The 15,744-nt window shown below is 38.7% G+C and overlaps 1 protein-coding gene across 6 annotated transcripts in view; it reads right to left on the bottom strand.

Moving 5' to 3' along the window:
* inpp5a (inositol polyphosphate-5-phosphatase A) overlaps window positions 1-15,744 on the bottom strand; it is a 218,766-nt gene that overhangs the window by 20,430 nt on the left and 182,592 nt on the right. For all 6 annotated transcript variants that reach the window (XM_020622674.1, XM_020622676.1, XM_020622673.1 and 3 more), the window contains one exon: window positions 10,552-10,625. In XM_020622674.1, coding sequence (XP_020478330.1) covers window positions 10,552-10,625 — 74 coding nt within the window. The remainder of the gene's footprint in view (window positions 1-10,551; window positions 10,626-15,744) is intronic.

Below are 15,744 nucleotides of genomic sequence, written 5' to 3'. Positions count from 1 at the left end.
GAGGTTTCTTCCGTTCAAGGGAGTTTTTCCTCCCCACTGTCGCTAAGTACTTGCTCAAGGGGGATTTGTTGGGTTTTCCCTATGTAATAATAGTGATAACAGTAAGGTCTAGACCTTACTTTGTAAAGTGTCCTGAGATGACTTTTGTTGTGATTTGGCACTATACAAATAAAATTTGATTTGATTTGATTTACTACACAATTTTATCTGCCAGCAACAACTGACCAGGACTGGGCTCGACTCAATCCAACTGAGTCTAATCAGCCACATCATCATCACGTGATGAAAATGAAATGAGACATTGAAAATGCTCGTCATGTGACAATGACTATAACTAAATGTATAATGCAATATTGTTGACGAAAAAAACGAGACTAAATGTGGTTTATAAAATAACTATACTAAAATGTCTCTTCATTTTCGTTGACCAAAACGAGACAAAACGAAATGTTATAACATTATTTCGTCTCATTTAGTCGCGTTATTATTATTATTTTGCAGTATTTCTGTTTCCTGTGTCTCGCTTCAGGGGCCGCATGAGCTCGCACTGCGCAGACGCAGGTGACATCACTTCCTTAAGCCCCACTTGTGGCATTATTTAGAATAAACAAAGTTAAGTCTGACACAGAGAAAGGGACCGATGGCCGGCCAGCCGGGGTTTGTCTATGGGAGAAAAAGAAGAAATGACATTTGGAAAAACTTTCATTACATAAAAATGGAAAAGAAAATGGAATGTGTTGTGGAAAAAGATGGGGAGAAATGCAGCCACAAAATCACACAAAATATGTGTTGGATGTATTCTTGAGTCCATAAGGTAACAATAATATAATAAGATAACCTTGTTTGAAATGGGTTTGGCTAAAAGAAAATTTTGGTTTTGTCTATACTGCTAGGCAGTGACGTGCGGTGAGGTTGACAGCTGGTGAGGCACTGACTCTTTTACAGTCAGATTTACAAATACAAATGAACCATTAACAAATTGTCTGTTAACAGACAATGCGTTATGTTTTATATCTCATATCAGCATTCTTCACACAAACTTGACCCATATTTAATTTGAGGTTAAAATTTATTCCAGTTGAGCTTCTTTCTAACTAGAAATAATAAAAGTTTATGGTCTTACCTTTACTTGTACACGAAATCCATTTGTCAGCTGGTATGTATTACAAACCCTTTTACCATTCGAATCCAATATTAAAACAAATGTTTTCAATAAAGAAGATCCTTCTGGACAAAAATGTCCAGACTGTCGAAAATGTTTTGATTGAAAGTCCAGATTTGCGAATTTTCTCAGTTTGGAAATGTAATCTTCCATTTTGATAAGGCGGATTGTAAAGGAAATATATAAACAAGCACGAAGAAGATTGTAGGTAGCGCTAGAATCTGTGGGCTCACTAGCGCCCTCTGCCTTGAGGCAGGGGTACTGTTTGCCTCACCGAGTAACTTTATTTTACTGGGTTTTATGGTTAATCTGCGAGCCTAAACACGTTACAGGACTACATTTTACACATTATCCAGATTATGGCAAGGCAGAGCATATAATCAGAGTGTTTGAAAGCATTTGAGCCTAAACACGTTACAGAACTACATTTTATACATTATCCAGATTATGGCAAGGCAGAGCATATAATCAGAGTGTTTGAAAGCATTTTATTTGTGATATATAGAGGGACAGTGACACACTATTTGCATCGCATACAGTTTGTGAGGATTACACGATCCACCGAGAGGCACAGCAAAGTGCTGCCTCATCGCGCATCTCCTCCATGTATTTGAACGGGACATACGGAAATTCTGCTATTCTTTATTGAAAAAAATTCCTTCAACATCGGATTCGAACAGCAAAAGGGCTTACAACACACACCAGCCGACAAATATTAACATTTATTATATTTTATGGTTAGCTTTTTTTTCTTTTCAAGATTGACAGGGGAGGCTCTGCCTCACCTGCCTCCCCTGACCGCACGTCACTGCTGCTAAGTACTTATACTATATTGACTGGGTTAAATAGAATTGCATTACTAAAAAGAGACTAAAATACAATTTTCGTTGACTAAAACTAGATGAAAATAGTCATGGATAATTCTGACTAAAATAAGACTAAAATGCTCAGATTTTTCGTTGGCTGAAACTTAACTAGACTAAAATGAGTATGAACGTGACTAAAACTAATAAAAACAGAAATGACAGCTTCGGACAAAGACTAGACTAAAGTTAAAATTAAAAACAGGCCACCAAAAACAACTATACATACCATTCCTCATTAAGTGTGTGCTGACCTTTAGACCTATAGGATGCTGATGTGCCAAGCTGGTCCCAGGGTGCTTTGCAAACAGTGAGGACAACCGTTTCTCAGTTTATGCCTTCTCACTGACCTCACCTCCTGACCTCTGGGGCCATGCTCTATTCTTCTCTGTCTTTCCATGTCTAGACTTGAGAAATAGAGACACATAGGACTGGAGCTATTCTGTTACCTCTGGCACCTTTTTATTTGTTCTGGGTGTAGTTTTCTACTAAGCACTGGAATAATTGGAAAACATTACATGTTGTAGAGATACACCTGTTTGCACTGTGCTTCACTGTAGCAGTTCTCTGATTGATGACTTGTTCAAACACACTGAAACATTTGATGAAGAATCAGAGAGCTTGTAATATGTATAGACAGCACTATGTACCTCCATAAGATAATTTCATGAAGTGGGGTATTCAAAACCTAAAACAAGGTAAAAGGTTAAAACTAGTTAAAAGTTTGTTAAGATGTTTGTTTCATATTATCACATTGTGTACTAATTGGTTTGAGGTAATGGTAATCGAATACATTGGGAATCAGCTAATAAGCCTTACTCTGTAATCGATTGATATTGGCTTCACCCACTTCTAAGGGGGGATCGCGCCGTTTCTCCTCATTGCAATAAAAGAATGCAATGGCGAAACACCGTGAATCACACTCATGATTCTTTCTCTTCTATTTATAGTTGTTTTTGGCGGCCTGTTTTCATTTTAGTTTTAGTCTAGTCTTTGTGTGAAGCTGTCATTTTAGTTTTTATTAGTTTTAGTCACATTCATACTCTTTTTAGTCTAGTCTAGTTTTAGTCAATGAAAATTGTATTTTAGTCTCTTTTTAGTAATGCAATTCTATTTAACCCAGTCAATAGAGTATAAGTACCTAGTAGTATAGATGAAACCAAAAGTTTCTTTTAGCCAAACCCATTTCAAACAAGCTTATCTTATTATATTATTGTTACCTTATAGACTCCAGAATACATCCAATACACATTTTGTGTGATTTTGTGGCCACATTTCTCCCCATCTTTTTCCACAACACATTCCGTTTTCTTTTCCACTTCTATGTAATGAAAGTTTTTCCAAATGTCGTTTCTTCTTTTTCTCCCAGTGACAAACCCCGGCTGGCCGGCCATCGATCCCTTTCTCTGTGTCAGACTTAACTTTGTTTGTTGTCGTCTTCTCAATAATGCCGCGAGTGAGGCTTAAGGAAGTGACGTCTCCATGCGCAGGCGACGCGTCTGATGCGGCCCCTGAAGCAAGACACAGGAAACAGAAATACTGCAAAATAATAATAACAACACGACTAAACGAGACAAAATAACGTTATAACATTTTGTCTCGTTTTTTATGGTCAACGATATTGCATTATACATTTAATTATAGTCATCGTCACATGACCAGCATTTTCGTTGTGTCTCGTTTTCGTCACGCGATAAAGGTTCGTTGACGACGATATTTAGTCATAATTTTCGTTGACGAAAGCAACACTACCCCTATTTTCAGGTAAGGGTGACCAATATAGTTGTTTATGAAGCAGTTACATGGAGAGAAAGTATAAATACTTGGTTTGTGTTGGTTTGAAGTAAAGCTATGATAAGTTGATCGTGTTAAATGGATAGTGAGGCCTGGCGATGGTCGCGCCTCGATCAAGCCCACGTTTTGCCATTTTTAGTGTTCTTTTCTTGTTGGTGCTTAGGGACGTTTATTCTGTGTGTGTGTGTGTCATTGCAAGTAGTATATCTTCTGATGTTGACAGTTATTATTTGAAATGATTGCAATAAAAGACTGCAATGGCGAAACACTGTGAATCACACTCGTGATTCTTTCTCCCCTATTTCAGGGGTGTAACACTGTCACGTTCTGTGCCCATATTTTCATAGCTGCCCAAGAAACCCTGATTTTGATGCTTTTGTCCTTCTAATGACCCACACATAAACATTCACGAACAGAAACTTGTAGTGCTTTTAGTAACATGTTACTGTAAGCATCCGTACCCTGGCTCCTTTCCTCCCTCCTCCTTTACAGAGACATGGGACAAATGGCTTTTTTTTTGGCCTTGAAATTGCTCATGATTTGTCCAGTGCTGTTGTTATACCGCTGGTCTGATGTCAGTCAAAATCTCCTTCAAAGTCTATTCCCAGTAACCATGTTAAAGGAAGAATACATTCTTCTACTGCGCCCTCATTGTCCACTGTATTTCCTCCTGAAGCTGCAGTCTCTATTAAATTTTTGCATCGATCTTTTGCAAAAAAAGGGCAAAGAAATCAGATCAGAGGAGTACTAAGAGCTTTCCCCTAAATCAATCAAAATACATGAATAAGTTACTGTTGCCTTAGTCTGTTTTAGGGGATATTATCTTAGTTATGCTATTTCAAATATGAAATAAGTACCATAATGTATATTTTCAGTCAAATGGTCATGCTTCAGCCTATTGAAAGATATTGATCTAATGGCTGGCTGCAATCTCATATATTAAATGTGATGGAGAAACTGTATCTACATAAATGATTGGTGTCTGAATAAATGACTGATTTATTCTCTCCTAGTACACTACCTATAAAAACTCTTAACCATACATTGGCTTCTGTGTATATGAGTATGAGTGTGTATGAGCTATCCCACAGCCTATCAGTGCATGGCAGCCAACTGGCTCCAGGTCCAACTGTGACAAGGCTCGGGCAAATTCCTCACCCCGGTGCCCAAGTACCTAGACTTGTCACGCACATCTTTGATAAACAACCTCTTGAAAGTAAAGACACGTATACATTTTAGAGCTCGGAGCCTCTGCAGTGATGCAGGGGGAAGAATTCATGTGAATTAATTTGAAGAACAGGAATGTCTGACTAATCAATAAAGTAAGTCACTTTCGGCTTTTCCCGTTTAGGGGTCGCCACAGCAAATTGTCATACTGACGACTCGCATGTTGACATTTGGCACGTGTTTTATGCCGGATGCCCTTCCTGACGCAACCCTGATTCGAACCCAGGCCACAGCGGCGAGAGCGCTGCGCCTGAATCACTAGCCTACCAGGGATGGCTGTCTGACTGATCAAAAACAAAGATCCATATTTAAAAACCAACGGCAAATGTCGATGCATCCTTCACAAATGAGCTTCAATTCTTTTATATTATTTTTTATTTTTGTATATGTTGATGAGAGATTCAGTCCTGCTAGGCATTGATGACAATGGTCTTGCATAAATCTATGGAAAGATGTTGCCATTCTTCACACATGGTTCTTTTCAGCTGCTCTGTGTACCACTTTATAATACTCCAAAGGTGTCCTATTGGATTCAAGCATTGGGTTTTGAACTTTTTCTTCTTTAAAAAATCTCATTTGAATCTAATTGTAATTTCTTTTGAGCAATATTGCGATTGTGATGTAATATGCAATTTTCCTAATTCTTCTGCAAACAAGCTTTACTGTAAATGACAGCAAGAAGATGAACCCAACATCCTCATATAGTATGCACCTATAGTGCTGAGGGTTGGGTTTACTGCAGTTCAATTTGCTTTGTATTAGGGGTGTTTAACCCTTATGCATCCCTAAGTACATTTTTGTCCTTTTCACATTTTTATTTTCAAGCCAATAATTTTACGCCATTAGAATAGCTTTGCGTGTTCATGCATGTGCGCGTGCGAACACGCACGAGAATGTGCACAAACACACAGAGGCACGCACTGGATCAATACAACATCAAAACTGATATGCACTTTATCAAATATTTTCATTATTAGCAAGTCAGCCTTGCAAAAAACAGTAGAAAAAGTGCATTTTGGTTTCGTTTTGGCTGCAGGCTTCAAAAATGGAATCATGTCACCATCTGCTGGATGACTATCAGAATTACAAGTTGGGACCAAGTACTTCAAAATTCATTAAGAACAGAGCGCGGTGCATTGCTTTATTGTAGGATAAATATGGCATCAAAAATAACATTTTTAATGGGTTTCAATGGGACAAAAAATGTTTGGAGGGCGATCTCTGAATGGATTTTTAAAAATCTGCCACTACAAAAACAAAAAAAACAAACAAAAATAAATCAGTATCAATGTTACTACCAATCACTGACCTATCCCAGGGCCTAATAATAATAATAATAAAATACTGGTTGAAATGTATTTTTTGAAAATTTTTTTCCATTGAAAAAAGAGGGGTTATGACAACATACTGGCCTTTAAAGGGTTAAAAAAAATCCCAAAATATAATTAATATTTGACATGTATATTTCAGACAGAAGTAGTTTTAAAAGATTGGCTAGTTTAAAGTGGAGAAAAATATGAATTTATGACATTTTTAGAGCTGTTTTTCCAAAGGGTACATTTTTTGTCCAGAGGGCCACTTTTGGATGGATTTTAAAGGATGGCATGAAGGTTAATCTATCATGATAATAACAAGTTAATGCAAATTCCTTTTAAAGCCAATAGTTTTTTTGATGCATGATTAACACATGCACACCATTTGATTATGACCCTCGCCCTGCCCCATAGTTTGGGAAACTAGGAAGCAAAGCAGCAGCAGCAGAAATTGGCAGAAATTGTTAAGAAAAGGGTCTTTTGAATGGCAAGTTCAGCTTCAAAGCCCTGCCAGATGGTTCTGTCAACAAGACCAAAATTATTTGCATTTACTGTCGATATGAACTGAGTTACCACCGTCGAGTCTCAAATATCACTTGCTAGTCAAGCACACAGCTGTTGTAGAGAGTCGTACGTCCCCTTGCCAAAGGCAGACCATGCTGGATAGTTTGCAACGGAGACGCCTGGACAACTCTACAAGCAACAGACTTTCAACAGCGATAGCTAAATGTGTGGCTACAGCTTGCAGGCCAATTATTACTGTGGAGGACAAGGCTCTGCTTGAAATAATTTGCACTGCATCCAAAGACTGCACTTACAGTATGAACTACCCTTAGGAGCCACCACTGTAACCAAGACACACAAGTTGTATTAAGATGAGAAAGCTGAAGTGGAGAAGGTGTTGGGACAGACAAACATGGCTGTGCTCACTGGAGACTACTGGACTTCTCTCAGTAATCACAGTTGCCTCAGGGTCCCTTTAAGGTACATTTAGAACCAGTGGTGGAAGAAGTACTCAGATCCTTTACTTAAGTAAAAGCAGCAATACAATAGGGTAAAATACACAGTTACAAGTAAAATTCCTGCATTCAAAATGTTACTTAAGTAAAAGTACAAAAGCATTAGCATCAAAACATAAAGTACTAATAGTACTCATTATGCAGAACGGCACATTTCACATTCTGTATATCAAATCATTATAATTACTGTCAACATCACATTTTATGTTACAGCAAAAGTAACTAGTAGCTAAAGTTATAAAATAAATATAGAGGAGTGAAAAGTACAATATTTGACTCTAAAATGTAGTGAAGTTAAGGTATGAAGTAACAGAAAATGCAACGTACACATACCTCAAAATTGTACTAAAGTACAGTAAATGTTGCTGAGTTACTTACCATCACTGTTTAGAACAGATAAAAAAAAAAGTGGGATTAATTTGCAATAAATTACAATACTTGAATTAATGTATTTCTGATGAAACCAGGACAGAAAACAAAGCTGTACATCACCCTGCTAAGTAAACTAAGACTAAGCTTCTGACTAACCCTTATGCTGTAGGCTACAACATGACTGGTGCTTGCTGTGTGCTGCCAACATTCCTTAGGTTTTTCATGTTCTTTAACAATGTTTAATCTTGTAGTTTTATGATCAGTACCTACAGAGGCTGACTTAATGCGTTGTCTTTTACACTGTGATCCGTTGCCGAAACACCAGTTTCCACAAATGCTCCTTGTTCCAAGGCAGAAGCACTTATCCATCTATTTTTCAACACAAGATTGCATAAACAGTAAAGTGTGCCTGAACTGTGCCAGTCTGTCTTCTGTTACTGAGTGTATGACACTCTGGTTTCTTCCTTGTTCAGGCAGTGTGCTGCCATATGAAGCCATGTTGGGTTAGACACAATCCAGGCAAAACTGACAAAGCCGTGGTGTTCAAAGGTTCGTTTATGACCTTGTTTATGCAATTAACTAAATAACTGCAGTGGTCACAGGTGTAATTCACTTTGGTTTCACTGAGATTGCCCTTTGGGGCCCATATTGTATATTGTTTACCCTACACTTCAACTTAAAAATAAGAACTTATTCTAATTGTTTAAGATGAACCATTTAATGTTGTAGTGGTACTGCATAAGAGTAAAGTCAGTGTTGTTGTATACTGTGTCTCTACCAAATCTGCATGTCCATTTAATAAATGAAAGAGAGTGCTGTGGCCATGGATGCTTCAACTGTGGTTAACTGATAAAAAATAGAAAGTTGGTAATCCAGTTTTCTGTGCTGTGGCTGCTGCTTCATATGCACATCAATCACTTTGTTGTCCTATATTTAGTTAATCCTTGGCAGCATTTCTCATTTTGACTTCTTAGTCACCATCAGATAACAAAGAGTTTACTTGCAGATTAAATGCTTGTGACTAGTATTGATTATTAGTTTTGAACAAAAGTGAGCTGTGTGCATGCATGAGTGCACATGTCAGTGAGGGTGTATTCTGATGGCCTGCATTAAAAAGAGTAATAACCTCACAGATGGCGAGGGGCTGGACCGGAGCAGGCGATGTGATGGAGAACAATTGTTGAAGCTTGATTGCTCAAGTAGCACAAGGCAGGCCTGACAGGGGAGGGGGACTAGTGTATGTATGTGCATGTGTGTATGTAAGAAGTGGGTGGAGGGGGTTGTTTAAGTTTAACTAGACCACTGCTACCCATTACAAGGCTGACAATTATGTGGTTTGTCGCACACACAGAGTAGATCAAATCAGGTTTCATATGCTGCTCTTGGGTTTCATCTGTTTGATTCATCATCATCTCAAGTATGTGGAAATCATTTGTATTCTTCCACAGCTGCACATTCATTCCTCCCTGTGGAGAGGTGATTCGCTATTATATGGATAGGTGCAAAAGTCAGCCGGTGTAAAAGGACAATAAATCCATCTGTCACTTATGCAAAGTGATGTAAATTGGGTCCTTGATTAAGACACAGAGTCATTTAAAAAACAGGGACTGGCAGTACCTTGACACATGCACGCACATACACACACACACACATGAGCTCTCACACTCAGTGTTACATATGTATGCACACACACAATCTCAAACTCACACTCAAAGCCACTCATACACACACGCTTTGATAGCTCTATGTATCTCAAGCCCTCTCTCTTACACTCACACACAGACTAAAATCCCCTGCTGCCCTGTGCCTGTCACTAGAGCAGTTTATCAAGTAATTATTGTTTGATTACAGCGTTTCATTATCTGCACTGATTGAGTCACAACTGACGGCAAAGGTCAAGCGCCATTAACGTGCTGCTCCTGAAACATATTTCCATGCTGGCCATGTGTTTGCCCTCCCCTCTCCTCTGAAAGGGCTAATTGCAAATGCATTTGTTTGAGGAAGAAGAGAGACCACCCGCTCTGATCTCCCCTAGGTCCCACTGAGATGAAATATCAATTCAGCTCAAAGCCAATGCTCAGTAACACATTAGACACACATACACTGATACGCATAGGAGCAGATTGCTACCATATCCAATTGTACTTAACTGATACCTATCAAGCAAAGACACAAAGGCTCTCATAAAACCATTCTGGACAATAAGGGAGTGAGTGACACCGTCTGATTTTACTTAATAATAATTAAACAATGAGTCACTATGGCCAAGATCTGGTGAGCATAATCATTGCCAACATGTGATAGTGACCTGTGGGTGAACACTTAAAGCTCTATGTATGTCCAGTGAAAACCATGTATCTTAATATTTTGTAGGATTCAAACTCAATTTTGTTTTCAGATAAACTAAAGGATTGAGTGCTCCTTTATGATTTGATTTCACTGTCCTAGGTAAAAAAAAACAAAAAAAAACTTAAGCATTTAAAGCCTCTGTGAATCCTTTAAAAATGCATTCTAACAAAGCAATGGTTTATTATTCTGTCTATTATCATGTCATTAACTTTACTAAATATAATGCATTAAAACAGCATTTTAACATACTTATTCTCATTTCCTCATTGTGTTTTACTGGTGCTAATTTATATTCTAGGAAAATGGCAGAAAGTGAGTGGGTTCCTCTGAATACATAAAATATTTCAGTCTGGGCCAAAGTGGTGGACAGAAAAACTGACAGACTGACATTGCCCTAGAGGGCCACACTGCTAGAAGGGCAAGGTTGTTTGTAATTTAAAAGTGCTCCCTACCTGGGTGGGAAAGAGATCTCCAGTTCATGCAGCCGATCCTTGAACACAGACAGCTCTTTGTCAAACTCTAAAAGCTGTGGAAAGAAAAAACAGAACAGTAATGCGGAGAGAGAAAGGTGTTATGACTTTTTAAAGTATTCTGATCAAGGGAAAATCAGCTGAGCATGGACACTCTTTTTCAGCTCTGCTTTACTTTCACATTCTCTCTAAGACTTGGCTGGCACCAGTGGTTTTCCACTGTAGACCACAGTAGGTCAGTTTTTGTGATTAGGAATATGGACCAACTGGACTGTATTCAGATGTCAAACTTCAGATTTGTCTTCAAAAAATAATTAGGCTTTTCGCCAATGAACAGACACATGCTAAGACAATTCAACCAGGGCTCAGACTTGGTAAGGTGGGGACCTAAAGAGCACTGATGAGAATGAAGATACCATCCTTATTATCTTACTCAGTTACATTCATAGACCCAACACTGGCATGATACTGACAGCAGTTGACCAGTTGTGAGTGTGTGTCCTACTGTGGGTCTCTCTCTCCACACTGAGAGTGCATCCACAGACTCTTCATCAATCATGTCTCCTCACCCAGCTGTACCCACTCACTAGAGTGTACACACTTCCCCCAATTTCTCCCCCTTCACAAAACTCATAAATCATTAGTGAAAAGCGCAATTAGCGGCTTCTTGTACACATTAATTATCTAGGAGATGAACAGGTATCTTCGGCAAATGCATGACGGCCTCCCCGAGAGACTTACAATATTTCTCAGTAGCCTTGGAGGACCTCATGCTAGCCACTCCCTTTTCTTTCAGACAGAAAGACAACCCAGGACGGAACGAAAACATGTTAGATTAGTGGTAAATTGGGTAATTGTATCATTTCAAAATCCAGGCTACAATTATGGCCCCATGAAGACCTAGATGGTAGTCCGACAGTGGTAGTACAGGCACCTTGATGTTACTGACATTACACTGGCGTATTACATGCACCAACATGTTGACGGGTATATGATGAAATATCAAGGTAGTGCATATGGATAATATTTGGAAGGACATCCTCCCAAAGAGGAGACATTTGAGGAGGGACGTGCATGCCATTTTATTTGTATTATTACATCAACAGAAAGTAACTACTGTGTTCCATCTAGACTGACATATTTATGTTGTGCGTGTATGACCATGCATTATTTGTCCTTACAATGCATCACTGTTGAGTACACATTCATAAATAAGCCCAAGTCCAGTGTGTGCCTTCACAATGGTGCTCTGTGCGTGTGTGTGATCATGTGTCAGTGGTGTAGAACAGTGGCCATTACTTGCAGGCAAAGCGGCCTCTCAGACAGAGTTTCAGTGGTTCAGGAGGGCAGATCATTCATCAAACTCACACTGCTGAGGTCACAGGAGAGACACACACTGCGGATGAGGGATGGCAGAGCAGGGGATGCAGCCCCACACTCCACTGTGTACCCCAGCTCACCATCCACCCACTGATACCTTCCCCCATTGTGTGTGTTGTAGCCTGACTGAGTGGAATTTTGAGAATGACAGCATTATTGATAATTGCATGTTTACAATATTGACATTTCACTGTGAAATTGAAAACTGCAAATAAAATGCATTATTATTTTTTAAAATTCTGATAATTGATTGTGTGCTTACCATGTACTTACAGCCCAGACTGTTAGTACTTGGACAATTACAAGACAGTTACAATTCAAACTTAAATTTGAAATCAAATAATGAAAACAACATTACTATTCCAAGTCTAAGCTTTAATTTGAGTAATGAAGAAGACAATTGCTGTATGAGTATAAGCTAAAAAGCAAAAATGTTTTAGAAAAATATAAAAATTACCAGCTGTGCACATTCTAACAAAGCAAGGGCAGAAAAAAACTACAAAATGTATGGTGAAGAAAAAGCCCTTCATGACTGCACAGTCAGTCAAGAATGTTCTTCAGGCGAACATGTTTCCAAAATGTCACCATGTCACAACCAGAAACTGACAGGATTTAACCTACAAACCTCTGGTAAGCCTCAAAAAGAGAAGACAAAAGGCTTTCAAACAGAACCTAGAAGAGTTCTGGAACAAAGCTCTGGATGAAACAGTAATCAGCCTCTATCAATATGATTGAAAAGTAAAGGTGGCTTGAGGTGGCTGCAGTGAAGACTCAAGAGAGCATCACCAGGGAAGACAAAGCGTCTGTTGACACCTATGGTTAGAAAACATCAGGCCACCATTAACTGCAAAGGATTTTCTACAAAATATTATACATGATGGTTTTACTTTGTTTTCATATGCATCTGTCCAAGTACTAATATAAACAAACATTTTATCAATTTAATTCATAATAAAATGTTGCCATGCTGTGTGTAATGATAAGGACATTTTGTAGTTGGTAAAAAAAAAAACAAAAAAAAACTGACGGCTGTGCTCTCAGGTCAACAAATATGGTGAAATTTCTTGTTACTTATTGGCCACTACTGGTACTAATATATCTGCAGTAAGTTAATATCAGCTGATAAATTGGCCTACTTGACTAACCAGTCTAGGTCTAACATGTCTCTGTGTGAGTGCGTGCAATAAATTCAGATATAGCAACCGCCAATTTTTCTATATGCGCACATACAGTAAGTACCTATAGTATGCACATGTTCACAGGTGTGCCTCACATTATTTGGGACAGTTTAAATAGCAGAGTAAGCAACATATGGCTGTGTGTATCTACAGAGTGTGCACCTTAAGTGACTGTTGAGCAATTCATTGAAGTTAATGCAAGACCTAGCAGCCACAAATTTCACACTACATTTCACCCCAGGGCAAATTAAGCATAATGCTTTGCTGCTCTGTTAGGTCAGCAGTTAAATAAAAGAGCTTATACTGGTTCATGCCTTGTGACATTATAACTCCACGAGAAGTATGTCAACCAGAAATGACCTTGGGAGCAGTGGTGGAGGTGGTGCAAGATGATGGTGTTCCAGCAATATCATGGGGGGTGGTGGGGGGTGGAGAAGTGTTTAGGTAAAAACTACCTTGTCATGGCTCGAATGATCAGCACCATCCTAAATCAGATTGGTGCTGATAGTTAGGAGGCAGGAAGTTGAGGGGGGTAAAAAAGGGATATATAAGGTCTTTGGCCCTCAACTGTTCCTCTCACTGTACTGGTGAGTTGTCCATCACATGTAATTGTGCTTTGATTTAAGCGTTGTCAAATATCCCCTACGCCAACACCTGCTGCCATTAAAACCCATCAATAAATGTTGGGGTGAAAGGTCATTTAATTTGATTTTTACACCTCACACTTGGCTTTCATTACAGCAGCCATATTTTCCCTTCTTTTTATGGGATCTTCATTATTTTGTGAAAAGTGATAAACTGGCCCTGACAGGTTGGTTGGTGCTGAGAGTGGCCAATCCAAAAAAAAAAACAATACTCCAGTACAGTACAACACCGAACTTTATTTAAATGTCTACTAAAACGCGCAGAAGGGAAAGAAGCTAGATGAGGACAGATTCAAAATTTCTTGAACAACAGGTGTAGGCAGTGGCAGTAAAAACTAATCATAATCATAATTAGGTTTCTGTACATTTGTGCCATCTATTATGATTAATACTTTCAGAATAGAGGCAAGCTAAACTAAAACACAAAACCAGTGCAGCATCACTATAAATCCTTTAAGGTCAGATTTCATTTATCATGGCTCCTGTATTGTCATTTAAGAGCTCTGACAGGTAAAATATAAAACAAGGTTGAGCCGAGCAGCATTTGTGTCTATTTTTTATGTCCCTCTCATGTTTAAAATGTCTCCGGACTTTGACTAATGCTGAGGGCTATGCTGGCAGCATGACAACAAGAGGCAGGCCAGACAGAAAGGTTCATCACTTACTACAGTAAGTACACAAACACACCCTCCTCTCCTGGTCCCCCATCTGCTGACACCACATTGATAAAGTTACAATAAAGAGATACTGAAACAAAATCAATGAGGACAGAGGAGGGGGACAGCCCTGTGGTGCATGCTCCACCAGAAGAAGAAACTGTGCAGAGCTACAGATGCACAGCACAAACATGCACGCTATGCATTAATGTACACACACACAAAATTCTGCTCCCCCTATATTTCCACTGGAGCAAGGTCCCGTGGTGCCCCTTGATGCCACAAGTGCCCAGAAAATTTAATCTTCCCAAATACTCATCAGGGCTCTCCATCGTGCTGCTGTGACAGCACCGGGGATAATTAATTATACAATTTTGATGGAAATATCGACTAAACAAACCTATTAATCATAGGAAAAGTCAATAGACATGGACACATTCAATCATGTCCCGGCCAATGATTACTCCTCTCAAAATACAATAATTATTTTCAAGAGCTCCCTCGAATTAAAATTCTGTCAAGCTGGTACAAGTCTTGTAGTTGATGAAGGATGCAATGAATTTTTTTCCTTCCCCTTCCCAAGTGGTGGAGTGTGAGGAGGGACATTTATCGTTTTGGAAAGGTATTTTGTTTTATAAGGATCATAACATGATGAGTTTAACTAGACCATGACCATCAGATTATCTCTGATGCCCCCGTTATGTCATCCATCTTGTCTGACTTGGTGAGGAGGAGGAGAAGGAGGAAGGGAGGAGGAAATTAATGGGTACTTCAGCCTCCTGGAGCTACTGTTACACAGTGAGGGTCAGCCAGCATCTGAGTCATCCAAACTTTATCTTTGGTTAATCAGCTGAATGATGCTGTTGTTAATATGCCTTTATGGAAAACACGCATTCCCCAATCATGCGTCCAGCAAACGGAATTGCTCAAACAACTCAAATTGTCTGACCAGGCCTTACTAAACCCCAGAGATGCTCAAGTTTCCAAAGAACATAAATATAGTTAAGTCAGGCTTAAATATGGGGGACCAGCTTCAGTGAAATGGTTGGGAAAAAAACAGATACAAAATTAATTTAATATGAAATATTATAATATACATGAAATTTTCCCCCTTAAAATTAAAGACATTTTAGGGAGAAAAGCTGTGTTACTATGTTGATGATGCTCCCTACCCATCTGTCAATCATTCTGGTTTAGGCCATAACAAAATTCAAAAATACTCAAATAATTCATGGCCATGCAAACAACACAAAAAAAAAAAAAAAAAAAAAAAAAAAAAAAAAAAAAAATAAAATTTTTTTTTTTTTCCAAAATTTC

Source organism: Monopterus albus, unplaced genomic scaffold (assembly GCF_001952655.1).
Source record: "Monopterus albus unplaced genomic scaffold, M_albus_1.0 scaffold286.1, whole genome shotgun sequence".
NCBI classification, from domain to species: domain Eukaryota; kingdom Metazoa; phylum Chordata; class Actinopteri; order Synbranchiformes; family Synbranchidae; genus Monopterus; species Monopterus albus.
Note: the sequence above shows the minus strand (reverse complement) of the source record. Positions and strands in the feature narration are given on the sequence as shown.